At 33.8% G+C, this 25979-nt stretch overlaps 5 protein-coding genes across 14 annotated transcripts; 2 read left to right on the top strand and 3 right to left on the bottom strand.

The window, feature by feature from the left end:
• Positions 1-1608: 1608 nt before the first annotated feature.
• On the top strand, positions 1609-9070 carry LOC113865889 (probable protein phosphatase 2C 60). 4 transcript variants are annotated; one of them, XM_027500681.1, is made up of 11 exons: positions 1609-1764; positions 2836-2958; positions 4722-4785; positions 5613-5721; positions 6266-6419; positions 6595-6720; positions 6959-7082; positions 7476-7552; positions 7739-7791; positions 8215-8269; positions 8673-9070. In XM_027500681.1, exons 2-11 carry the CDS (start codon positions 2842-2844, stop codon positions 8859-8861), a joined length of 1068 nt encoding a protein of 355 aa, XP_027356482.1. In that variant the 5' UTR covers positions 1609-1764; positions 2836-2841; the 3' UTR covers positions 8862-9070. The 4 variants fall into 4 exon arrangements, 3 of the variants coding, with proteins under 3 accessions (XP_027356482.1, XP_027356484.1, XP_027356483.1); XR_003505017.1 differs by having other exon boundaries at positions 1621-1764; positions 6266-6491; positions 8673-9015; XM_027500683.1 differs by having other exon boundaries at positions 1621-1764; positions 4722-4764; positions 5618-5721; positions 8673-9014.
• A 1218-nt stretch (positions 9071-10288) lies between these two features.
• LOC113865888 (pentatricopeptide repeat-containing protein At4g31850, chloroplastic) lies at positions 10289-14946 on the bottom strand. 7 transcript variants are annotated; one of them, XM_027500679.1, is made up of 5 exons: positions 14853-14900; positions 11219-14767; positions 10910-11097; positions 10641-10727; positions 10289-10547 (listed from the first exon to the last, which is right to left on the bottom strand). In XM_027500679.1, the coding sequence occupies exon 2, from the start codon at positions 14619-14621 to the stop codon at positions 11280-11282; it is 3342 nt and encodes a 1113-aa protein (XP_027356480.1). In that variant the 5' UTR covers positions 14622-14767; positions 14853-14900; the 3' UTR covers positions 10289-10547; positions 10641-10727; positions 10910-11097; positions 11219-11279. The 7 variants fall into 7 exon arrangements, with proteins under 7 accessions (XP_027356480.1, XP_027356479.1, XP_027356476.1 ...); XM_027500680.1 differs by having other exon boundaries at positions 10350-10547; positions 10641-10737; positions 14853-14944; XM_027500678.1 differs by having other exon boundaries at positions 10641-10737; positions 11219-14946.
• A 917-nt stretch (positions 14947-15863) lies between these two features.
• Positions 15864-19775, top strand: LOC113865379 (nuclear nucleic acid-binding protein C1D). The gene is made up of 6 exons (XM_027499875.1): positions 15864-16254; positions 16337-16392; positions 16478-16532; positions 16868-16948; positions 17047-17303; positions 19541-19775. The coding sequence occupies exons 1-5, from the start codon at positions 16041-16043 to the stop codon at positions 17286-17288; spliced, it is 648 nt and encodes a 215-aa protein (XP_027355676.1). The 5' UTR covers positions 15864-16040; the 3' UTR covers positions 17289-17303; positions 19541-19775.
• A 180-nt stretch (positions 19776-19955) lies between these two features.
• Positions 19956-20848, bottom strand: LOC113865380 (early nodulin-like protein 1). The gene is made up of 2 exons (XM_027499876.1): positions 20584-20848; positions 19956-20314 (listed from the first exon to the last, which is right to left on the bottom strand). The coding sequence occupies exons 1-2, from the start codon at positions 20765-20767 to the stop codon at positions 19956-19958; spliced, it is 543 nt and encodes a 180-aa protein (XP_027355677.1). The 5' UTR covers positions 20768-20848.
• Positions 20849-21509: 661 nt separating this feature from the next.
• Positions 21510-25979, bottom strand: LOC113864304 (transmembrane 9 superfamily member 8-like). Its single transcript, XM_027497877.1, has 7 exons — positions 25705-25979; positions 24613-24777; positions 24222-24331; positions 24036-24141; positions 23839-23951; positions 23533-23686; positions 21510-23215 (listed from the first exon to the last, which is right to left on the bottom strand). Exons 1-7 carry the CDS (start codon positions 25807-25809, stop codon positions 22058-22060), a joined length of 1911 nt encoding a protein of 636 aa, XP_027353678.1. The 5' UTR covers positions 25810-25979; the 3' UTR covers positions 21510-22057.

Raw genomic sequence — 25979 nt, 5'->3', positions numbered from 1 at the left:
TAAGAAAAAGGAAATAAATATCGAATACATTCTGTTAAAGAATAAAATTTAAGTGCAAATTTTTAAGTGTAGTTGATGTTATTTATTAAAAAAATAAAATTTTATTTTAAATTAATTTGTGATGACATTAAATATAATTTTTAATTAATAAAGAACATGAATAACACTTAAATAATATTACATAAATTTTATCCTTTATTACATCACATGTATATAAGATGTGAGTATAACTTGTCAAAATTATAATAATAAAAAATTGACAGCTATTGTTAACGATACCAAAACAAACCACACAGTAGAACGTGTGTTCGCAGGAGTTGTTTGCTTTTGGATGCTCACACGAGTCATGTTGTGAGGTTAAATTTTCGTCATCTTTTCTCATGTTAGTGAGGAAGACAGTGTCGTGTGAAATAAAAGGACATAAAAGGTAAATCAATAAACCTTATGTAAATACAACATAATTGACATATTATAATTTTATTTTGAATTTTGTTCTCTTACATTACAACATAATTGACATTGTCATGTTATTTAATAACATGAAAAAAAATGTTTTAATTGACATGTTTTCTTACTCGAGTTTTGGTGTGGAATCAAAAGGCCCAAGACTAATATCTATATAAAGTTTGTAGATGATAGTTAAAATAATTTTACACGTTAAAATTTGAATACAAAATTACAACACACGTGAATACAATAGACTGTAATCACCGCTAAATAAATCGACTTTGCACATATAAACACAATGGTATCTTATACTAATGTGTCAATCCTTTTGACTTAAAAAATTCATAATTTTAAGTAAATAGAAGTAATTTAATAAGATAAAAGATAGAGAAACAAAATAAAATGTTTTTCATAAAAAATAAATGTTTAAATTTAGTGAATTCAATATTTTAAAGTTATTAAGCTTAAATAAGAATATTCAAATAAAATAAAAATTGGGTTTAACGGATTCAAAATTACAAAGATAGAAAAACAAAACGTAGACATAAATCCTTCCACAACTTATTTATAATTTTTCATAGAATAAAGAATTGACATTTGCTCACCATCACATGCTAATAGATCCATTACTATCTAATATAATATTTTTCCTGAAAAATCTATAATCGCACGGTATCTTATTCTACAACAAGAAGATATCTTGCTATATTCTCTTATAATATATTTTAATAATTACCTTAATATTTATAAAAATATCAAATAAAAAATTAATTTTAAGAATTTAAAAATAGTATTATTTAATTAATAAAAATTAAATAAAAATATTATAAGAGAATTTAAAAAATAAGGGGTAAGTGAAGAATAATTTTATTCATGTATTTATTTTTAAAAAGTGTTTATTACATAACCAATGACATCATATATGAGTGATGGATTTTTATTTTTATATATATATTTTAAAAATGATCAGATCGTATCCGAACGCTGGAGTCAAATCCGGGGCATGGATATGCTTCAACGGTGTAAATGTAAGAGCAAGATAAGCAAAAAAATATCTGCTTTTTTCGAATTATTATTGTTATTATTATTATTATGAGTGTAATTATTTGAGAAACTGGATATTTATTTATTTATTTATTTTGCATATAATAGTTGAAAGAGAAAGAAGAAAATAGAGAAAGGGATAAGAACGAAAATAAAGAGAGAGAGGAAAATTGTGGTTACTGTGTGAACAGTGACCGTGAGTAAAATCCAGAACTCTCTTCTTTCTGATCACTTCAACCTCTCTTCATTTCTCATCAATCTTTCTTCAATTCGGTATGCTACTCTCTTATCTTCTTCTTCTTTTTCTTTTTAAAGAAAGAAAGATTCATTTTACTGCTCCTATTTTCATTGATCTTTTCTGCTGTTCTTGTTTCTCTTTTGCCCTCAAACTGTTAACTAATCGTTCACAATCAGAAATACTTGCATTTTTTTGTTTTAATGTTATTTTGGTATCACTGGTTCTTAAAATTCGTGGATTTGTTTAGAAATTCCTTTGTTGAATTAATATATAATTACTCTAATTTCTGCTTTAAAGTTATTGCACCGTGTTTAAATCCGTAAATTTTTTTTTTCAGTTCTTGTTCGTTCTTGTGCTGTTTACATTTTACGTTGTTTACTTGTCAATGATGGAGTTCTGTTTGTTGCCAATTGCTTTTTCCCCAAATATTATGTAGAATATTTCCTTTTTTAGTTGAACTTTCATGGCTCTTTTCAATTTTATTATATTTCATTTTCTATTGCAAACGATTAGTTCCTTCACCTATGTTACTTTTCTTTCAATTAATCCTTATTTAATGCCAATTTTCTTGAATCTTGCCAGTGAAGGAAAACAAAAAAATGTAAGTTTAGATAACTCTTTGGTGGCTGGACTCTTCTTTCTAGTTTCAGACTCGTAAACATTCCCCCATCAATATATTTCTTCCAGACTATAATTGGAATGCAGCATTACCAAAGTTCTTGGATTTTTCTCCAGCCAGTGTCTTTACTGTCTTGCACATTTTCTCTTAACTTCTGATACCATTCCAGTGTCTTCGCTTTCTTGACCAAACCAACCAGAAGCTTGTTCAACCAACCACTGTGCAGAAATTTTCTTGTTCAACCAACCACTATGTGCAGAAATTTGCTTGTTTAACCTCACACTTTGCTTTTGTTTCTTAAAACAATTAGATTTATTTGTTCGATTCTTGTATTACGATATTACTTTCCCCTGTTTATGCAGCATTTGCAATTACAAAGAATATTGTCAAAGATGCACTTTTTTCCTATTATTTCTTTTGGTGTAAGTCTTCTTTTATTTCCCTGCTTTTAAGAAATTAAAGTTAATGTGTATTTGTTTTAATTCAGGTTGGAATGGGAATATATCTCAGTACTCCCAAAACTGAAAAGTTTTCTGAAGATGGTGAAAATGACCGTCTTCGATATGGTTTATCATCCATGCAAGGGTGGCGTGCATCAATGGAAGATGCTGTAAGTAATCATTGAAAAAATTGTTAGTTTTTAGAAATTGAATGCCTTTTGCATATAAATACTAAATTTTAAAGTGAATAACTATAAACCACCAGTGTGGCAATGTCTAGTTAGTAGTAAGAAGTATCGTGGGGTGGTAAGGGTGTTATGCTATGCAGTATCTGTCAATATTGGATTCTGTCTACGCTTAAATTACTCCCATTTATTTGTTCATTTGTTTGGAATTTGGAAGGTAAAGTTTGTTGCAGCAGCATTTTTTGGCTTTCTTCCATTAGCCTTATATGGATTGGTAATTTGGTATTGATTTCATTAACATTGTGGATTGGATTCACGAGTTACCATTGAGTTTTTGACAAATGGTTTGTTGGAGAAACAAACAGAAGAGACCTTCTCTTCCAAGATTTAGATATCATGCTAGTGTTTACTTCTTGTGGTTAATAGATTTTCTCTTATTCTTCAATACTTTGATGCATGCATTTTTCAGGCCATTGTGAGTCATTCTTTTATGGTTTCTACACTCTATAATTATGATAGAAACAGATAAATATTTGCTAGCATATTCTTAGGAAGTTGAAAGTCCCAATATTGCTTGAGACTTATTCTACCTAGAATTGTTATCACTAGTATCTAGTGATAATAGTATATTTATGTAACACTCTGTTGATTTCATATACTGCATAATTGAGCTTAACTTATCATTTTGGGTGAGATGATGATGTTGTTAGGGAACTAGAAGATGTAGTTTTACTATGAAGCCCAGATACTTGGTACAACACTGGTACAATACAATATGGATTTTTAGATATGGGGATTTTGGAAATTGAAGATATAATATGGCCTAGATGGGTTAGCATGAATTCGAGTTTTAACTAGGTTGCAGTAAAATGTATAGGGAAAAAAAATGAAAGCTTCAACAAATTACCACAATCACAGTCTGATGCCCAAATAAAAGAGGAAGATAATGTTTCAATAGTGGAAATATTGTGAAATCCAGAGAAGAAACACTTGAAAGTCAGAACAGAACCAACATACATGGCTTATGCAGTTATGTTTATCTTGCTATGCAATCTACAACCAAAACAGGACTTGGTGCTGTGACTCAGTTTTGTGAGAAAGATCAGCTGCAATCTGTCACCACTACACTAGAAATGTGTTGCTTTTGCAAGTCCCAGAGGCATTGCTTTGTGCAGAAGTTTTTTTAGTGAGTGGAGGTGTTTTGTTTTGTGAGACCCACAAGAACTGTGAGCTCTAATTGTGGAAGACAAGACCCATGTTGTCCACAAGCCCTAGCATAGGTGATGATACCCTTGTTGCTGGTGGAAGACTCGATTGTCAAAATAGGTGAACATTGAAAGTTTGAAATAAACTGTGCAATATCAAATAAGCTGAGAGTTTTGCATCTGCTCAACCGTTTCTCATTCGTATCAGAGCACCAAATTATCTTTTAAACATAAGGAAAAGGAGATACTTTTTGGATACGTATCTGGAGGTATTTTATGCATATCAGTATCAGATGTGTCTGACATCAATACTTTGGCAAACTTGGAGTATGTGGACTTCATAGTAAATTTATCTTTTGTTTCAGTTTTTCAAAAGATTGGTCCAGTGAAATGCAATTTCAAGATTAAATGTGAACAGCATTTGATTCTGCTTTTAATTTTGTATTGTTTGATTCATTTCATTGATTTTGCCTGACTTAGATTTTGCTCTTAATAAATCCATCAATATGCTGTTGATTTTTTAATTATCATTTCTTTTGTTAGCATGCTGCATATACTGATCTGGATGAGTCAACTTCATTTTTTGGTGTATATGATGGTCATGGAGGTAAGATTTGAAAAGTTTTGGCTACTTTAATTTATGGCAGATTGCTATTTTTACTACTTCATTACAAATTAGAATTGTCTTCTGTCCATGCTAAGATGATTACTTTACTTTTTTCCATTTCATCTTTCTCTTTTGGATAGCATCTCACTCCCCTATTCCTGCCTCCTACATTGAACAAGATGTGTAGGATATGATATCTTATAAAAGATACCAGAAAGGAAAGGAAATAAGAAAAGAAAAAAAAACTGAGAAGCCCTATATTATCAAATAGAAAAGCCAAAACAACAATTCCTTCAAATCTCTCTGGATATTTGCAAGAGAAGAGACACTTCTGCAGAAACCATATGTTCTATGGTTTTGTCTTTTTAGTAAAGTTTATTTATTTTCTCTTGATAAGTAATAAAGTCAACCTTTGTGTGGCTTCTAGACATAGTTGATTTCAACATTTGATGCCTGGTTTAATTTTTAAGTAGATTCTAATATAATTAATTATGTTATAACTTAAGATAACTGTAAATGGACATGGATTCTAACTTGGCATGCATGAAGACTCTGTCACATTAATGTGTTACATCTCATCCCATTTATACCACTGTAAATTGTGTGCCCTGATTGTAGTTTTCAAAATTAAAAGGCTTTCATCTAAGTTAATTGATTTTTCTTCTGCGCTTCTAAATTGTGTCTGTGCTAATGTTATATTTATTGAAGTGTTTGTTTTCGTACATATCTTTTCAAACAAATAGATTCTGGTTGCTCCTTTCAAACCATTTTCTGGTAGAAGAAGTCAAGGTCCATTTATTCTTGCTTACTTAATCCCAAAATTTCAGGTAAGGTGGTTGCAAAGTTTTGTGCGAAGTTTCTTCACCAACAGGTCCTCAAAAGTGAAGAATACTTAGTTGGAGATATAGGAACCGCCCTTCAGAAAGCATTTTTAAGGTTAGATGTAAAAAGATGCCCACTTCTATATAAATGGCAGTTCCTCTGCTTGCATTCTGATTTTAAATGATAAAGTGCTTTCATGCTTGCATGGAGTTGAATTTTTGTACTATTTAAAACATTCCATTTGGATCATCCACTTAGATCTTGGTTTTGTAGTTTGTTATAGATAATTTTTTTTTCTTTAATGCACAAAGAAATGTTGTTGACAATGATCTCACTCAAAGTCACTTAGGGAATGTATTATGCATTTGAATAAATGGAAAAGTTTGACGAAATTATATGTATCTTTTTTAACAAGAAGTTGTAGCCCACTTGCTAGTTGCTGATAATGGTGTTGCATACTTGCATCCTCTTTAATTTAGTGCATCCTACTAAGCTTCATATTACAGAGCAGACATGATGGCATTATAGATCTTCTTTCCTGATCTGATTCAGAGAGAATAAAAAGTGACCACTGATTTCTTATCTGTCTCACCCAACACCCTCAAAACAAGGATCCAGAAATATAAAGTTATGAACTGGTGTGTTCAATACTATGCAGAATGGATGAGATGATGCGTGGTCAAAGGGGATGGAGGGAGTTATCAGTCTTGGGGGATAAGTTTAACAAGTTTACTGGGATGATAGAAGGGTTGATTTGGTCTCCACGAAGCAGTGATGGTAATTTCCAAGTTGATGATTGGGCTTTTGAGGAGGTAGGTGTGACATTTGAAGAAGGATACCTTAAATAATACTCTTCAGTGTCACTGCTTCATTGGATATACTTGGTAATTTGGTGCCTGGCATATGGCTTTAAGTAGAAATATCATTGGATAATAGCAATAAAATTTCTCTGCATTTTCCTAATTTGAACGTACTTATTGCAATCAGGGGCCTCACTCTGATTTTGCTGGACCTACTTCGGGAAGCACTGCCTGTGTTGCTGTTATTAGAAACAACCAACTTGTTGTTGCAAATGCTGGTGATTCACGTTGTGTAATATCTCGGAAGGGTCAGGTAACTTTTAGACTGAGAATTTTTGAACATTTATTATGCTTATTGCCTACACATATACACTTAAGAACAAATAATCACAAAATGTTGTTTTATATGTATAAATATTGTACACTTGCAAAATGTCTGGCTCTTTGTTTGGTGGGTCAAGTTTGTCCCTATTTTGGAGACACCATATTTTCAGTTTTTGTAAGTTACAGATCTTTTAAATAATTAAATGCATTATGACTGTTTTCTACAGGCATACAATTTGTCTAGAGACCACAAACCTGATCTTGAGATTGAGAAGGAGAGAATAGTAAAAGCTGGTGGTTTTATTCATGCAGGACGCGTTAATGGAAGTTTAAATCTTGCAAGAGCTATTGGTAATGTTACCTATAGGCCAATGAACTTCTTTAAAGAATAATCAAAGCTGCTTTTCTTTTTCATTCTCTTTTTCCAATTATAACTTGAGTAAACAGCTGGGCTGGGCCCCTGCTTCTTTTTGCTTAGGAAAATTCTTGAATTTTTATACCTGATGAATAAAATCACACAAATGGACAACTTTCTAATTTTTTTTGTATGCTTTATTTTGGTTCTTTACAAGACAAGGAGATTGGTTTCAATTCATCTAATTGAAGACTTCAAATTTGTGTATCTATCTGTTCTTGACAGTAATTTCTTTATGAAAATTCTTTATGTGGATTTTGAGGGGTGGGGTGGGATGGAAACAGGTTATAAAGTTTCCATTCTTTAATATGTTTCAATTTTTACCACAGGTGACATGGAATTTAAGCAGAATAAGTTTCTTTCTGCTGAAAAACAAATAGTAACTGCCAATCCAGACATAAACACTGTAAGTTTGTTACTGTAATTCAATTCAGCTAGCTGCCTCAATGATACAAAGTCGTGCCATCATTTCCATTTACTATAGTCTATATGGCAGAATCCATGATATAATGCATGGTTAGGGCTTATGGCTACTTTTAGGTATTCACTTTTAATTATTCATTTGTTGACTTATTTTGATATTTTGTTGTAGGTTGAGCTGTGTGATGAAGATGAATTTGTGGTGTTAGCTTGTGATGGGATATGGTATTCTTCTTATACTTCCCTGTCCCCATTTGATTCTGAATCTTGTCATACATTTGGAAGATGTCGGTCATTTACTTTATTAAAATATAAAAACCAATTGATTTTCATTCTAGGCATGCTGGACAGACAATATTATGTGTACTGTCTTCTGTGGGTGGGAAAAGTTTCTTGTTTCATGCCCACAAATGAGTAACTTACAGTAATCTCCTTTTAAATTTGTACATTGATACAAACACCTCTAGTTTCATAAATCATACAGAAGTACCCTATTTTCAGTTTTCATCAAACAAATGCCTTCAATTTAACTTTTTTAATATACATGTAAGCTGACAGTAACGAAGTGTGTGTCTGAAAATAGTAATTTGATTGTGTATTCCCTTCAGCTTCCTTTTTGAAAATAATAATTTATTGTCATTATTTCAGGGATTGCATGTCAAGTCAACAATTGGTAGATTTTGTTCATGAACTATTGCGCTCGGTGAGTTCTTATTATTTCTAACCCTTTAATAGTGAGATGATAAAGTATTAATTCAGTTAAGAAGTAGCTGTCATACTTGTCCCCAAATTATGCTTATTTATGTTATTTAATGGAGAAGAATTTGTGCCATTTATGCTTGTAGTAGTTGGAGAGAATTAGTATAGGATCTGTTACTCATGGTGGACAAGAGTCAAAGTGTTCTTTGTCACTAGATTTTACTCATTTTCTGGCATATCACTTAATGCACTAGAAATTGTTTATGATAAATTCAATAGATGACCGGTGGCCTTTCGTAATGGTCTGAAGGTTAATATTTTGTGCCTGAATTTTCTATTAATTATTTTATTGTATTATGGCTGTTATCTGGGCAATCGGCTGATCTACAAATATGTATCTGTGGCAGGAAACGAAACTTTCTGTAGTGTGCGAAAGAGTACTGGACCGGTGTTTGGCACCATCAACTGCTAATGGGGAGGGATGTGATAACATGACCATGATCTTGGTGCAGTTCAAAAAAACTGCTCAATCCAGTGCACCAGCAGAAGAGCAATCCTCTGAATCTGATACAACACTTGAGAGAAGTGAAAGTTAGTATGATTAACAGATCAAATATGTACTATATATTATATATATGTAGTGTGCACCAGTGGTTAGAATGCGTCTGAATGGTTATTACTTATTATCCTTTCATCTCACATTATATACACAACAGTTGTTCTGATTATCGTAAGAATATCAGTTTTCTCCCGTTTCTTGTCTCCCGTGTCTACTTTTCATTCTTAAAATCTGTTATGCGTATTCTACATGTGGCTCTCTAAATGTTTTTTGTTGCCGTAATAATCAACAATCTGCGAGGATGCCCCTTGCTTTGCAAAAAAGTGTTAATGCAAAAGAGAAGTCTAACCTGAAATGGGTGAGGTCATGTTGATTTAGAGTAATGTTTGCAACATGTGAAAGGCTTCACCTTTTGCTTTTATACCAACTATAAAGGAAATAGCAACGATATATTTCGTTATATATATATATATATTCCGAGTAATTTTTTTAAGTTAAAGCACTATATTGTAAATTGATTATTTAAAAAAATACATATATAGATCTTTTAAATAACTCATTCACAGCGTGGATTGAAGTGTGAAAAAAAGAATTGGTTCGTATTTCTTCTGAAGTTACAAGGTGATGCCCTTTTGATGGCGTACACTTAGTATCCAACGGTGACACGTCTATGATGAGGCAATCTTTCAGTTTGAGGCTGATGAGTCATCCATTGAGTGCATAGCAAATTCGAACTTGTGAGCAAGGTATTTATATTTATATTTAAGAAAAATATGAGGGCAACTTATTTCTCAGTTTTTATGGCACATAGTTTCGTATATTCCTATACTTATATTTCGTATACCATAAATCATTTGTGCCTTATTTCTTTAGTGAAACAGAATCTAACATGCTAACCGGAATTTAAAAAATATAATTAGTATTAAATTTCCTAGTTTAAACCATATCTTCCTTTCTTAAATTAATTTTACGGTTCATTTGATGCATGAAATTGAAATTGTGGATTAGAACTTTAATTTCAATTATGTATTAATTGGAATTGTCTCAAAATCATATTTCATATGAATAGATTGTGCAAAAAATAATAGTGCAAAGTGTAGTTCTACGCTAAATATTTTTTTTTTAAATACTTATATATTGGGTTGAGTATAAATATTCAATTCAGAAAACACTAGCAATAATGGAGATGAAGATAGTAGCGCAAATATAACTGTTAATAATAATTACAGTTATCAATGATAGCAGTATCGATGATATTTTCTATTTGATCGGAAAAACATTTTTTATTTTATTTTTCAAATAATTACCAAAATATAATCTAATTTTCACTTTATTTTCAAACTATTTTAACTCCCCAGTGCACTTTTAACAATAACATTCTCTTATTTCCTTCTGCCAAACGCAGATTTGCCAAGAAAATAAACTAAAACAAAAATTTAACAATATGTTTGATTTCTTTTTTAAAATAGTTTTTAATTTTTAAAAATAAAATGTGGTACTTGGCAATAAACTTTTGGAATGTTAGGGTTGTAGAAGCTCAAGCATTTTTATACAAATCTTGGTGTTAACTTTAGGTATCCGTATGTTTTATACATTTCATCGTTGGTTTAACTCTTGGCGTGGTGTGATCTCACGCCTCAATTTCTTTCTCCCCCTTTTTCCATTACACTTCCACCTCCTTTCTCTATTATCAGGCAAAAGCATATAGTAGTGAAATTCGTGCCTGCAATCACAAAATAAAATAAAAATTTAGCAATTCCAAGCAATATTAGTTGGTGCAAGGAACATGAAATATATTTAGACAAATCATACTTACATTACACCCTTGGAGATTTAATGAAACTATATCCAATACAATACCCCTTCATTTTTCACATTACTTTGCGTTACATGATCTGTATTACTGCACAAATCTGGGAATGTGTAAATGGGAAGGATATACGGTATTATATTGTTATATAAATTGAAAGAAATTTGTGTAGGATAAAAAAGAATACAAGAGGTATTATGTGAAATTTCATTAAATGTTAGGGGATATCTCAGTGTAATTTGTCCAATATATGGAACTCAGGTAGAAAAACTTACAGTCTTTTGGAAAGAATTGGTCCTTAAAAATCATGGATAGTACCACGAAAACAATTTTTACACAAATAATAGTTGTCACCATCAATCAGCAGGAATTTCCAGAATGAAGTGAATAATGTGCACAAAATCACATGCCAGCTGAGTACATATCTCATCTCTGAAATTGTTTAGGCAACAAGGCAGTGTCCCTGAAGAAACAACAATGATCAAAACAGAATAAACTGTAAAATCATATTTTTAGCAAAAATATATTATGTCATTCACAGTAAAATATCATAAAATTATTCATAGTAAAACGTTAATAATTACCTTAATGCCTCCCTTTTGAGATCAGGAACATAAGAAATGGTCCCATGACATAACTGTAAAATCAACATTTATTAGGCAACTGGGCAAATGTTTCTGCATTGGGGCTACACCCCACAACCATCATATTCTTGAAGACAGAAAAGGCTCGATCTTTATTTCCTGACACACTATGTCCACGAATGAGAGCATTATAAGTGAAGACATTAGGTTCAAGACCCATAAGTTGCAGTTGCTCGTACATCTTTCCGGCTTGCTCCACCATTCCAACATTTCCAAAATGGTAAATCAACGCATTGTAAGTATATAGATCAGGAGAAATTCCCCTATCCTTCATTTCACTTAAAAGAGAAAGAGCTTCCTCCAACCTACAGGATTTTCCAAGCCCGTTGATCATAAGATTGTAAGAAACTGTATCAGGATCAAGGCCAGTTAACTTCAGTTCCTTAAAGTAATGCACAGCATCATCAACTCTACCAGTCAAGCACAGACATTCTACAAGAATGGTATAAGACTTCAAGTCTGGCCTTATTCCTTCTTTAACCATCCTTTTGAACAAATCACAAGCAAAATCAATGTTACCTGCTTTCCCAAATCCATTGATGAGAATATTATAAATAGCACAGTTGGGCTTGCATTGATAGTCTGACATCTCCTCAAAAATTTTCATTGCTTCCTCTGATCTTCCAGCCTTCAAAAGACCGTCTAAAAGAGGGCCGTATGTACAAGGAGTGGGAGAGAAATCACCACTTACGAGTTCATAATATAAATCTAATGCCTTATCTAAGCTATTAGATTTCACAAGGGCAGAGATGATAATATTATGGGTTATAGCATTAGGCTTACATCCCCTAGAGAGCATCTCATTGTACAGTTCAAAAAGGTCATTAATCTTCTTAGATTTTCCATGAGCATCAAGCAACAAGTTGTAAGTGAAAATATTTGGGCAACAACCAGCATCCTTCATCTCTGCAAAAAGTTTTAAAGCTGTTTTGGTGTTATTACATCCAAGAAGCCCATCCATCAAGCAGTTATAGGATTCTGGGGTTGGATGAATTCCCAAAGTTTTGGTGAATTTGTCAAACAAATTTTGAGCATCAACAGCCTTGTTCCGCTTACAAAGGACTCTAATAAGAGGTAATATCACATCATCATGTTGGCAGATAGAGTTGCATGCGAATCTTTCCGCAAATGAAATGGCGTCTTCTATTTCTGCTTCAATTAGAATACATTCCATTAATTCTCCCCAGAATTGATTGCCAATTTGTAAACCTGACTGATGTACAAATTCCGTGACAATCTTGATTGCATCCTCAACCCTTCCATACTTTACAACACCAGGAAGGAGGGTGCACAAAGTTACAAGATCAGGAGAGAGAAATTTCTTCATCTGATGGTAAAACCAGAATGCATAACCAGTTCTGCCTCCTTTGAGCAAGCCATAGATGATAGTGTTATATGTCAGAACATCAGGGCTACAGTTCGTCATTGTCATTCTACAGAACATTTTCAAGGCCAAATCAACTGCATCATTCTTGCAAAGACAATCAAGGAGTGTGTTAAAAGTTATCGTGTTTGGAGGGCATCCAGACTCTTTCATACTCCCAAATAAATCAAGGGCCTTTAGGATTTTTCCCTCTTTCCCTAAACCAGTAAGTAAAATGTTGTATGTCACAACTGTAGGAGATAGCTTCAAATCCTTCAGTCTCCCAAACATTTTCCATGCCTCCTCAACTCGGTCAACCTTGTAAAGTGTGTCAATTAAAGAATTAACTATAATTATATCTGGTTCACACCCTTCACTTATCATCTCAGCCAAAAGTTTTATGGCTGTGTCTATTTTCCCTGCTTTGCTGTAGCACTTCATCATCATGTTATAGGTTACTGAATCTGGTGAAAGCCCACAATTGTGAAGATCGTTGAATATATCTTTTGCTTCTCCGATCCTACCCATTTCAGCAAGACTATATAAAGATGCATTACATGCTGCTATACTTGGCACAATGCCTCTCTTTTTCATTTTTTCAAAGGTGTCAAGCGCTTTTCCAGGATCACCAGTCTTTCCATAATAGTCAATGAAAAGAACATATGAATAAGCAGTAGGGTCAACTCCCAAAGATTCCATTTTGTTGAAAAGTTCTAATGCGTCATCTAATCTTCTCAGATTCAGAAGTCCAGAGATCAACGTGTTGTAAGTATGAAGATTTGGAAAAATTCCTTTCATTGTCATCACATCTAGCATAGAAAATGCCTGGTCAACCTGCCTGGACTTGCATAAAGCCTCAATAAGTATAGTGTAGGTAACTAAGTCAGGAGCATAACCATCAGCCTCCATCTCACTCCAGAATCTTTTCACCATTTCCAAGTCACCGTAGTTACTAAAGTGATCCATTAAAGTGATGTATGTTACCCGATCTGGCTTTTGACTGCTGTCTCTCATCTTTATGTATAATTCTTTGGCTTTATCAAGTTTCCCTGCAGCACAGAGCGCATCAATTAGAACGGTATAAGTGATAACATCAGGGCAACATCCTTCATCATCCATTTTTTTAAAAATCCCATATGCGTCATCAATTCTCCCTGCCCTCCCCAGAACTCTAATGCATATGGTATATGTGTAGATATTTGGCCTCAAACCCAAAGCTTTCATCTCTTCCAATAAATCCATAATGGTTCCAGTATCCCTTCTCCTCCCCAATGCTACCATCAACGCTGAGTATGTCTTCATGCTAGGCTTCATCTCCTCTGAGATCATTCTTTTGTAAACCTTCAAAGCCTCTCTACAAAAGCCTGGTTGAAGGAGGAAATGAATCAGTCCATTATATGAATACGCATTCAAGATGAACCCAGCTTGCCTCATCTTTCCAAGCGCAAATGGCGCTTGTCGAATCCCACCTTTAACCGAAAGAGCCTTAAAAATAATCAGGTATGTATTGGAACTCCTATTAATTACTTGTTTTTGCATCAAATCAAAGACAAAAACCATATCCTCAATCCTCCCATGAACCCTCAAGAACTCAAGCATGTAATTGCATGTTTCAGTGGTATGTACAAGATTAGGCAACTGGGAAACCGTCTTAAAGTAGGAAAGAGCAGAATTTGGATCTGAAATAGACTTCAGAACACCAATAACCTCTTCAGAAGACACTCTACTTTTGCCCTTGCCATTTACCACAACCACCTCGTGGCAACATTTTGTCTCAAAGGCACGAAGACCCACTTGCCTTTTTCCATGTTTCTTCCAATTTATCAAAGACCCATTTGGCAAGGTCTTCATTTTGACAAAACTGGTTCCTCCTAAGAACCCATTATTGTTTAGAACATAGACACTGGTATCAGACAAAGCACCACAATATGACACACTGCTGCAACACATGTTTGAGGAACACAGTACTAATACGGCCATAGAGTCCAGCAACAATAATAAAAATAAACAAAAGGAGAGATTGAAATTCAGAACAACCACATTGAAGGGTAGATGATAGTGTTTGAACCTGTTACCGCAATTGGGTATGCAAAGTGAGCAAACTTAACTTGAGACAGAGACGCACCCTATCATCAAAAAGCACATAGCTATGGTGTTAGTATTGCAACAAATTTCAGTTTCGGATAATTTTGGTACCAAACAAGATAGTACCATGCTGATGTTCCGGTAAGGAACCGGTTTACCCTTGTGAGGTGACAGGTGAGGATACAAATGCGCCGTTATCGCGTTATATTTTTAATAATGTCATGCTTTTTTTTTTATCAGATTCTTATAACATAAATTTATGATATCTAAATTAAAAAGTTCACATGTATTATTTATTGATAAATGATAATAATATGTTGAACATACATTTTTTTGTCAATTTTTTAAAATAATAAATATATTTAATTAAACTTTTAACAAAATAGTATTTTAATCTTTTATTTTATTTTAATTTGATTTCGTTTCTAACTTAGTATTTGGTATCGCGCTTATCAAAAATATATTTATAAGGATGTTACATTAGTTCATTAGAATCTTGCTTAAAACTAAATACCTCGTTAAAATTTGTCTTTTTAATGTGAAAATTAGATCATCCAATCCGGCTCCTTTATGATCCTTCTCTTTACACCTTTACTATTGTTATAAAACTAGTGGTGGTAGAGTATCCTCTTAAACAAAGTTAAAAGGTCAAAATATTAATTTATATTTAAAATATTAGTATGATACATTGATTATAAAAAATATTAAATATGCATAAAATAAAAAATATATTGTATAAAATTAACCTTTATTAAAATATTGTTAAAAAAATTAATTTTTTAAAAATTATTTCAACCATAAAATACCTAATTAACACCTGTTGGATTTTGCAGGTGGAAGGATTTTATTACGATTAAACAAAGTTTAAGGTTATATTTGAATTAATGAAAGAAGATAAAATATAATAAAATTTTGTTTTTATTGTTTTGAAAGTGAAAAAAAGGTAATAATTATTTTATTTCTATGTTATCTTAAAAAAAACTAATTTTAAAGATTAGACCTATATAAATAATAAAATGCATAATAAAACTAATTCTGTTTAAAATATTATTTGCACACAGCAGGTTAGTATGTTTCAACGCAAATATACCACAAAATCTACGTATAAAGAAAGAAAAGAAAAATGAAGCCAAACCTATTCGTATTCGTCGCGGTTTAATGTAAAAAAGAAGGAAGGGTGGCTACTGGCTGCACCCAACAAGTCTCTGTTTTCTTCTATTTTGTAGAGAGAACAACACAAGCCCTAGCTAGTGAGTAGTGATACCAATTACAAGCTACTTTCTCTCCAACCTCTGATACTGAGTGATACAAAGAATGGTTAAAGGAAGTGAAAAGAGCGAGGGGAGTGCAGTTCCAGAATCGGCGATGGACGCGGTGAACACCACTCTCTCAAACCTTCACCAATTGCGAACCCACTTTCATGATTTCTTGTCTCTCTCCGACCCTCACCTCCTCTCCCAAATGCCCCCTATTCAACGCGCCCAATCCCTCTTTCTCCTCGCCAAAATCACTTCCACACTCCTTGCATGTAATCTCAAAATCACTTCTTTTTTATTTCGTTAATTCATTTTCGCGTTTTGATTCTACCCTTTTGTTTTCGCTCTCTCCAGTGAACTTACGGTGTAGTGGGGTCCACCCAGATGATCATCCCATCAAATCAGAACTTGTGGGTGTCTGCTAATTCTGTTTTTTCATTAACTTTTGGAAATACCTTAATTGTTGCTAGAAGTGCTTGATTTTTGTGTTACCAGGACAGGTTAGACTTGTACGAAGACAAACTCCAATGTTTGCTTGATTTGAGTGAAGGTATCTATATCTTTCTTTCTTTCTTTTCCTCAACAATGTGTTAACTTGTATTTGTTAGTTCCATTTGTGTAAGAGAAATGCTAGTAACAGACTCTTTGATATACTTTTTGTGATTGAGTTGTTTTTAAAAAGTCAAAGTGATTTTTAAAATTTGATAAATTTTGACGAGGAAGTGTTGATCTTTTTAAACTGGAGTAATCACAAAGGAGTACGTTGCTAGCAATTCTCTTTGTTGAATGGTCATGTTGAAAATGAAACATGGCGGGTATTTGGAAGTGCATGTTATTCATGTTTCAATTGTCTGCATTGGAGTGAATTTGGGCTTGTTTGTGTAGCTCCACTACGACCTTCTACTACTTTGAATTATCAGGCAGCTACGCGTTTCATAGAACATTCACTGCCGGACCTAACTCCAGGTGGGTGGTGAAGTGTTTTATTCCTTTCAGGGGTTTTTATATCTGGTCTCTTCCAATTTGATTTTGTGTATGTAAAGAAGAGTGGTTATTTTCTGCAGAGCAAAGGAAAAATATGAGGAACATAAGTAGAGGGGAGGGACACAAGATGAAGCATCAGGAACGGGCCGGTCAAAAGAGGAAGTATCAATCTTCTGAAAAACAATCTGTTCAAACTGCTGCCAAGGAATTTCTGGAGAAAGCGGCACGGGAGCTTCTTGGTGATAGTAATTGCGGTATTAAGGGACCATTACAAGTTGGCATCTCAGAGGATGCCGATGATGACGAACTACCTGTAGCCTAATTTTCTGGAATTCTGGTGAAGTTTCTTTCATATTCTCATTTACTCTATGAGTTTAATACTCCAACTTCCAAAAATGTATTTCTATTGTTGTAGTAACTGCAGTGCCAGGATGGTCTATATAGTTAGGGACTTTCTCTTATTGGCATTATAATAAATTCTGAACTGATGGTACATATAAGGGGATCTTTTGAATTTCTCAACCAGACTACTAGGCATATGAACCACCACCTCGGAATAATTGAACCATTGTGACCGCAACCACGATTTAAAACACTGTCTGTGCTCTAAAGCATTAGATGATTGGAGCAGTTAGATGCAAAAGAATTTGACTACTACTTCAATTTAGTGAATTTACTATTATTTAATAGTTGACATCCTTCGAGATCTATTAAATAAGCCTTTTTTATTTAATAAAGAATTGGTAGTATTAAATTTGAAATTATCACAGTTCAGAGAGTTGTTGGTAACTTGTAAATTGTAATACATGTAAAACTTGTTAAAATTTTAAATGCAGTCTATGGTATTGCAAATTAAACATGTGCAATTTTAATTTCAGATCTGCTCTACTGTTAAAACATGATTAGAATAAAATTCATTTCAGCTTACCAACTTGGTTAACACTTGTGGAGCATCGGGCTCATGGTTGTAAAAATTGAAAAAATATGCTGGAATAGAATATCAGTTTAACTATTAATGGTAAAACCCATAGTAGTCAATCCCAAGCCGACCTCAAAAATGCTATAGTAGAACCCATTATTTGACAAATGTGGGAAAGTTAACAATATTCCGCTGGATATAAGAGAGTTGTGATTAGAAAACCAAAATGTGAAAGGAATGCTACTTTTGCCTTTCTTTAGTGATGGTTCTTCCAATTCAACAATGTTAAGGATAGTGGATTAATATCTTTTATGTGTGAGTTGGGCATTTTGGTTATTAGTTGTTTGCGAAGGAAAGTTGATGTGAATGGAATTGTTGACGTAGAAATATAAATAGATAAGTCATCGTTTGGGCATAGCACCTATTAAAAGTCTGAAGAGGATAAAACAGTGTTAACTATGGAACTTATTTTTCAGTCCATCAATCTAGTTAAAATTGGAGGTAAGATACCTCCCCCTCCTGCTGTACTGCTATGGAAGTATTTTGGTGTCCTGTTTCTAGGATGCTGGAATTTAAGCATTTAACCATTAAAGCGTGATTTTACCAGTCATTTGCCTCATATATAGAAATATAGAACCATGCCTTGTTGGCCTTCCATCCAAGAAATTTTATGATACAAATTTACTGCTGCCATTTCAAACTGTAGAATCTTTCTTTGATGATACAAATGTTTTACTGGTAATGAAGCTTGTGTAATAAATTGAGTAAATTGCCAAATTAATAATTTCTTAAAAAAATATGGTGGGATTAAATTAGTCCAAAAAAGCAAAATTTTTCTGGCTCCTACAATGTTTTTAGAGTCAGTTCAAAATTCAAATTAGTCCTTGTAACGGTGCAAATTGTAAAAGACATCAAATTTTAATTACTTAACAAAATTTTAAGAACCAGTGGACATTTTATCTTTCAAGGACTAATTTACTCCATCAACTGTATATCAGTTCCAGTTTTGAAAGTGTGGCACTCCAACCTAATATTACTCTTCGTATCATTAAATAGAGTTGTTACAAAAAATGTGTTATCTTTGAGAGACAGAGTTGAGTATGTGTTACAAAAAATGTTATATCTTTGATGTATATTCTCCAACAGATATTAAGTTATAGCCAAATTTGCCAAAGACCAAACTTTGAAGTGTGGTTTCCAGAATGGTTGCAATCAGAAGTTTCTCAAAATTGGGGATTACTTCTGATTAAGTAGTTTAGCTGCATATGGCTTAGGCAATAAATAAACAATATATGAATCTGTTAGAAGTTTTCTGTGATTCATCCTTTGGATGGTAAATAACTCATTGAGAAAATGAAGTATATGCCACTTGCCATCATTGATTTATTAGAAAGTTTATGTGTTTGTTGGTGCAAGAACATCTTTTTGTATTAGTTTGTGCTTCTAAACATAATATGAATAAAATCAATTTAAATGCATGGAACATAACTGCTTGTGTACGATTGATTCCTTGGGATCTGTTCCAATTTTAGCCCACAAAATTGAAGTCAATCTTTGTTTTTGTAAATTTGACATGCGGAGTTGCAGATTTCAAAAATTCTAATCCCCTTCTGTGTTTTTGAGATTTTTATTATCTTGAAATTTTATTTTCACAGTAAACAAACAAGATGGAGCAGCTGTGTCCGTGAGGGAATATCTCCATTAGTGTTGTTGTTGATCTTCTTCAGGCATTTTGGCATGTTTATTTATGTCGACAAAATAGATGATACCGGCATCTTGGCGTGCATTTTCAGGAGACAAGCATGGTGTTTATTTTTTGTCGTTACAATGTATATTGCCACTTTTGGATGATGATTTTAAAAGGTGCGATTTTTTTTAAAAAGTCATTTTAAAAACCCATTTCGTCACTCATCACTCACGTGATTATGTGAAACTGAACAAGCTCAAATGATTTAAAATAAAAAATAAAAAAAATCGACGCATATCAAATTTTCACATGAATTTTGCAAATAAAGAATTATATAACAAACAAGACTCAAATTTTGCTAATGAGATGGGGTTGTGATTCATTTACATGAGAAAACCCACATACATAGCCAACATTCCAAGAACAAACACAATAACAGCTTGCAACGCCGTGGCACTGCTAGTAGGAGCAACTGCTGGTCCTTCTTCCAACTCTGCTGGAGAAGGTGCAGGAGAAATCCCTGTGTAACTGTGCCTTTGAGACATTACAATCACAATCACTTTTTGCCCCTTCTCACAGTGCCCCTTTGCCCCACTTATGAAGTAGTATGCTCCAGGATGGTCAAGCCTCACCTTAGTGTTGCCATCACTGTACTCTTTAATGGGCTTTGAAGAGCTGCAATTAGCATAATCTTCCTTTGTTACTTCCAAAACAGAGTCTTTTCCACTCTCATATTTCCATACTGCCAAATAAACAAAAAGAGAGGTGTTATTTATGGAAATCAACATATAACGACAGAGTTCCTTTTATTCCTTCTAACTTTTGGTTACTTATTTTCACTTTATTCTCTCTGAGAAAAAAGACATTTATATTATTTTTTAATACAAAATAATAAAAAATGGAAGTTTAAAAAAGTAGAACAAATTATTTGTTACAAAATTAAGAAAAACTGGAATAAGGATTTATATAACTAAAAATGGTTGAGTTTAAGAATTGAGTGTTGGTAGTTACCAAGATGATCGCCTACTCTGAAACGAGACCTTTCAGCCCATTGGTTGAGGGAATCTGCTTCAGAGGATGGAATCTTCCATGCATCAATTTTGCCTCCCACCAATAGTTCCTTAGCTGCAGAGAAACCGAAGAGAAGGAAAAGGAGCAAAAGAGAAGAGGCAACAGTTCTTGGAAAGACAGCCATTGTGTTTTTCGTTCTATGATAACTGAGAAGGGTGTGTGTAATTGTAAAAACTTTTACCTTTGCCACACACACGAGCTCAAAGCGGTGGTTTGCAGTGATGGGATTGCTCGAAGCTTTGTATATATGGTGATGAAGAGGGAAGAAAGTAGCCGTTGAGGCTTTGAAGACAGGACAATGCGTGGGGGCCACTGACTTCTCTAGGTACGGTGCCGTTGTTGTAACGGTTAAATTAACGGTAAAAATTAAAAATTAAAAAACAGGTTTAATATTAATGGACAATGAGAATGGAAATTCGAATGCATGATGCTGTTCACTGCAAATTGCAAATGCAAACTGTAGAAACACCAACTTCTCAATTTAACATCGAAAATGATTTTAATATGATTTTAGTTTCAATAAATGTAATTTTAATAATATTTAGTTTAAACTTTCATAAATTTATATTCTTTTTAAATAGTCTTATCATCGCTTAATGATAGATGCATGTTAAGTGTTTAATAAATAATAATAATATTTTCAATTTTATGAAACAAAATTAATAAAAAAATTAAATGATTAAATTTAATTATATTTATGAAGATTAAAATATTTTATTCAAGATACTAAAATATTTCAATTAATCAGGAGAGACAGAAGTACATTAGCAAAGCCAAAAAAAGTTACCAAAACTTGAACACACTAACAAATCTAAAATTGAATTGTACAAAACTAAACTAAAAAAAAAAAGCAACACATCACTTTCAAAAACTTACTTTTATATTTACTCTATTAATTCAAGAAAAAAAATGAACCATCATATAAATATTTTACAAAAATTGTTGCATACCCTGCAACATTTTCCATTGTTATTGAAAACAATTGAAATTCTATTTTCACAACAGATTTAGAAAAGGAAACTGGTAGGGATTCGCATAATTCGGCGTCGCATGTTCAGCTCCATTCCAGATATATTCAGGCAATCAAGCTCAGGAGTGCGACCTGCTCTTCAAGTTGATGATATTTCATTTCTACTGAGATAACTGCTCTAAGAATATAAAAACATCGGCCACAGAAAACGGCCAATTAAGACAGCATAACCAACCTAAATTTCTGTATTTAAACAAGAATCTTAGTTTGACAAAGGCAATTAAAATGACACTGAAACAAAAGAATCACTGTCGTCACAATTCAAAATTGTATAGAATAGGTTACATCTGAACAAGCTAGTACCTGAATTTCAAAATCCTTACACAAACTTTCTTTGTCCATTAAAAAGTATAGTAGATTAACCCAAACTGCGGACTGCTATAACTAATCAATTTTGACTGAGGAGTAGATGAGCCTTGTGAACCAAAAGCATGCATAAAATCCGATGGTACCGGTTACCACAAAAAATGCATAAGAAGCTATAAGCATGTACCCAAAGTATAATATCGCAGATACCAACTTTGTGATTTCAAGCTTGGTGAAGAAGTAGAAAGTAGCATAAAGAAAGAGGTAAAGGGCAGAGGAACCAGAGGTAAGGTATGACCGCCACCACCACAAGTAATCCTCACTGCACAACTGGAAGTAGCAGAGCACAATGGTTATTTCGGCACAAGTGACAATGAGGATGATGAAGACCAAAAAGAGGAAACCAAAGATGTAGTAAAACTGATTCAACCAAATGGACGTGAGGATGAAGAAAAGTTCAATGAAAACAGCTCCAAAGGGGAGTATTCCGCCAATCAGAACTGAGAAAACTGGGTTCATGTACCAAGCCTGCTCAGGGATCTGCCTTGGGATTTTGTTCGTCTTCACTGGATTCTCAATTGCAGGCTTCTTGAATCCAACATAGCTACCCACAAAAACAAGTGGAACCGAGATTCCAAACCATAAAAAGATCAGAGCAAACATTGTACCAAACGGCACAGCTCCAGATGATTTTTCACCCCATATGAGAGCATTTAATACAAAGAAAATGGCAGAGACAACTGCAGGGAACACAGTTGCAGTCCTGAGAGCAATTTTTTTCCATTCCGATCCTTTGAACATTTTGTACAAGCGAGTTGACGCGTACCCAGCAAAAATTCCCATGAAAACCCAAAGCAAGAGCATGGCTGTCATCAGCCCACCTCGGTTTGAAGGAGAGAGGAACCCAAGGACCGCAAATATCATGGTGACTAGTATCATCCCAGAAAATTGAACCCCAGTTCCAACATAAATACACAGCAAATCTGAGTTGTTGGGGGGCCTAAATACATCACCATGGACAAGCTTCCAACCTGTCTCCTCTTGGGCTTCTTCCTGGGTCTCAAGCTCATTGTACTTTGCAATGTCACGGTAGAGTGTCCGCAACATTATCATTGCCACCATGCCGGAAAGGAAGAGAACAATCATTAATGAGTTAACGATTGAAAACCAGTGGATTTGGTCATCATTCATTAGCAAATAGGCATCCCATCTTGAAGCCCACTTGACGTCACTCTCCTGAAGGTAACAGCAAAAGGTAAAGCAGATAATGAGAAATACAGCCCACAATCATATTGCATTATAACAACAAAAGAAGGAAGATGTTAAAGAAACAGAATCCTCTAGGAAGGAAGAAGAAAAAGAATTGCAATGAGAAGACAAAAATATAAAAATGCCCATTCATGCATGGGATTTTTAATATTTTATCTTCCTAACAATTAGCTCTCTTCTCTACTCACACTGTATGCCTTACCTTTTTGGCTCAGGTAAGCAAATAACCATTCTAAAGAATGAGGAAGAACATATTTACCATTTTATCATCTCCATAAACTCACCTGGAATTCAACATCATATGTGAAGATAATTTCCTTGTTCTCTTCAACCTCTTGGGGAGTGTTGGAGTTGACAACTGTGTGTTTAGCATGAGGGTCACAGGTTGTCAAACGAGTTGTTTTTCCATCCCACTTACCTTCATATTGATGTCTAACACTGCACATCAACATACAGTTCTGAAAAATCACTACTAAATACCACATAAGGATGAATCCATTAATAGGGCAACTGAATGCACAAGGAAACTACAATTGTGGAAAATTAAACAAAACAAATTAATGTGACAGTTAGGGCATGGAAATAGTGACCTGAATGGTGTAACCTCAAAGCCCACAATTCTGGCAGATTCAGTTAGCAAATCTTTATGATACTTGACAGTAAAAGCCAAATGGTTGTGAATAAAAAACTTCTCTTCCTTGCTCTGCATCCAGACAAAATAAGAAAAGAAACTAATTGGTATTCATAACAATAGCCATGGTGTTATAAAATAAGCAATTAAGCATACCCCACTATACTGTCCTTTGAGTCCAACATGGAAACCAAGCTGATAAACAGTCGAATCCTGTTCATTCCGTTTTATGGGAACAACTAGAGGAAGGTTGTCAAGGATCCTGTGCATGAAAGACCGAGCCACTGTAAGTTACAACCCCTCGAGGCTGAAAATAATTTATCAATTAATGGCATAACATACATGTTCACCCGATACTCATCACCGATCTTCTCTTTGAACTCCTTAGCAGTTTTAGCATCAAGGTTAAGATGACACACAATATTGCACATTTGTGGCTCACGCATTTTAAACTGCAAAATATCACTGAGTCAGAATCAGTTAATAACCATGAAAAAATTAAGGGAACTTAACATTTAAAAAAAACAACAACTAGGAAACGAAGACCACTCACATAGTTAATTAAGTCAATAAACTATTACTCATTAAAAACGATTACTCATTAACAACTCTTTGAACATGGTTAACAAATTCAGCGGTTAATTGTTCCTAAACTGAAAATATATGACCAAGAATTCCTTTCTTGTCATTATCTCAAAAATTAAGCAGCCATGAGTAAACATGTAAAACTGACCACATAGAGAGAATTTTCAATGCGGTCACCACGAAGCACTTCCCCAAGGTTTTCTGCACTATCCTGTATTTTTGGTGGGGCACAATAAGGAAGTGAATAATATGTATACGGTAGCTGGGTCTTTGTTGATGTTAATTTATTTACTTTCACTTGCAATGTATCTCCCTGCAGCAAAGAAATATGGAAAAAGTCAGTTAAGGATTTAGAAGTAAATCCATAATGAATTCTAATGTTCTTCACTTTGGCCAGATTAAGAGCATGACAAAAAGACAGGTACAGGTAATACAGGGGATACAAACAGTAGTCAAATAGATTGTTCCATCCTTTATAAGTGCCATTATAGTTGCTACGAAGATCGCAAAGTGTTATTATGCAAGAATTTCAACTATCCAAAAAAAACTGAACAAAATAGTCTTTATAATTAGAAACGACCGACAGGAAGGGAAGACTAGAAAAGTATAGGAATAAGATAGTAGTAAACAAAAGTAAAATGAAAGCAAATTTCAGATATTAAAAAAATACAAGACATAGCCCAAAAGGACACAGTTTTGATTGTTTACACGAAATAGTATATCACTGCAAACATCAGAAATTAACTTATCAATACAAAGATGTGCAATGAAGTAGAAGGTGCTACAGCAATACCCCTCTACAAAAAGTTCTATTCTACCAGCATTCTTGAAAGACATCGCCAAGTTTCACATAACAAAACACCAACAGCTATTCACTCTAAATACAGTAAACCACAGAACGCACGACAAGTAATAGAAATCAGAACTTAAACTTCGCAACCCTAAGTGTCTCGGAAAACAATAGACACAAGCATAAATTAGGAAAAAAGTTACAACCACCAACTTCTACGACGTTACCGAAAACGTTATTGATCAAAGCGATCTATAAAAATTATTTTAAAAAAAAAAGCATTCCGTATTTCCACACACTCCTAGCTCCTCTTTCAATTAGGAAATAAAAATATTTTCAAAATAAAAAAAAAGAAAACCCTAGTATCTATCACATCACATCCAATCCAACACAGATCTCACTTCTCAGATTCAAATTGACGCGTATAAGAGAGGGGAAACGGAAGGTCACCTTCTGGAAGTCCTGAGGAGCGACGCCAGGGAGGTAGAAGCAGTGAACGCTATGGATGAGAAGCAGAAGAACCGCAGAGAACGCGAGAGATCTCCAAAACGCCATGGCGTTCGAGATCCAAATCTACAAGTTCTATCGAATGCTTCTTGTCGTGAAGAGTTTTGAAGAAGAAGGAAGAAGATGCGTAGTCGCGACCAGAAAGAGAAGACTCGGTGCTGTTTTTCTCCGGTTACAATGGTACAGTTACTGCCTTCTACTTATATACGGTGTTGGAT

The sequence above is a fragment of the Abrus precatorius genome, unplaced genomic scaffold, assembly GCF_003935025.1.
Source record: "Abrus precatorius isolate BTA unplaced genomic scaffold, Abrus_2018 Scaffold4, whole genome shotgun sequence".
In the NCBI taxonomy this organism is placed as follows: Eukaryota; Viridiplantae; Streptophyta; class Magnoliopsida; order Fabales; family Fabaceae; genus Abrus; species Abrus precatorius.
The sequence above is the reverse complement of the archived record's forward strand: the minus strand, read 5'-3'. Positions and strand labels throughout refer to the sequence as shown.

What these genes read in the sequence shown, in the direction of transcription:
- LOC113865889 (XM_027500681.1), top strand. Translation starts at nt 2,842, where the DNA reads ATGGGAATATATCTCAGTACTCCCAAAACTGAAAAGTTTTCTGAAGAT. An exon ending in CCAATCCAGACATAAACACT is followed by an intron (nt 7,553 to 7,738) that starts GTAAGTTTGTTA and finishes ATTTTGTTGTAG; the next exon opens with GTTGAGCTGTGTGATGAAGA. An exon ending in TTCATGAACTATTGCGCTCG is followed by an intron (nt 8,270 to 8,672) that starts GTGAGTTCTTAT and finishes TATCTGTGGCAG; the next exon opens with GAAACGAAACTTTCTGTAGT.
- LOC113865888 (XM_027500678.1), bottom strand. Translation starts at nt 14,621, where the DNA reads ATGGCCGTATTAGTACTGTGTTCCTCAAACATGTGTTGCAGCAGTGTG.
- LOC113865379 (XM_027499875.1), top strand. Translation starts at nt 16,041, where the DNA reads ATGGTTAAAGGAAGTGAAAAGAGCGAGGGGAGTGCAGTTCCAGAATCG. An exon ending in ATCCCATCAAATCAGAACTT is followed by an intron (nt 16,393 to 16,477) that starts GTGGGTGTCTGC and finishes TTGTGTTACCAG; the next exon opens with GACAGGTTAGACTTGTACGA. An exon ending in TTTGCTTGATTTGAGTGAAG is followed by an intron (nt 16,533 to 16,867) that starts GTATCTATATCT and finishes TTGTTTGTGTAG; the next exon opens with CTCCACTACGACCTTCTACT.
- LOC113865380 (XM_027499876.1), bottom strand. Translation starts at nt 20,767, where the DNA reads ATGGCTGTCTTTCCAAGAACTGTTGCCTCTTCTCTTTTGCTCCTTTTC. An exon ending in CAGAGTAGGCGATCATCTTG is followed by an intron (nt 20,315 to 20,583) that starts GTAACTACCAAC and finishes TTTATTTGGCAG; the next exon opens with TATGGAAATATGAGAGTGGA.
- LOC113864304 (XM_027497877.1), bottom strand. Translation starts at nt 25,809, where the DNA reads ATGGCGTTTTGGAGATCTCTCGCGTTCTCTGCGGTTCTTCTGCTTCTC. An exon ending in TTGAAAATTCTCTCTATGTG is followed by an intron (nt 24,332 to 24,612) that starts GTCAGTTTTACA and finishes GATATTTTGCAG; the next exon opens with TTTAAAATGCGTGAGCCACA. An exon ending in TCAAAGGACAGTATAGTGGG is followed by an intron (nt 23,952 to 24,035) that starts GTATGCTTAATT and finishes GTCTGGATGCAG; the next exon opens with AGCAAGGAAGAGAAGTTTTT.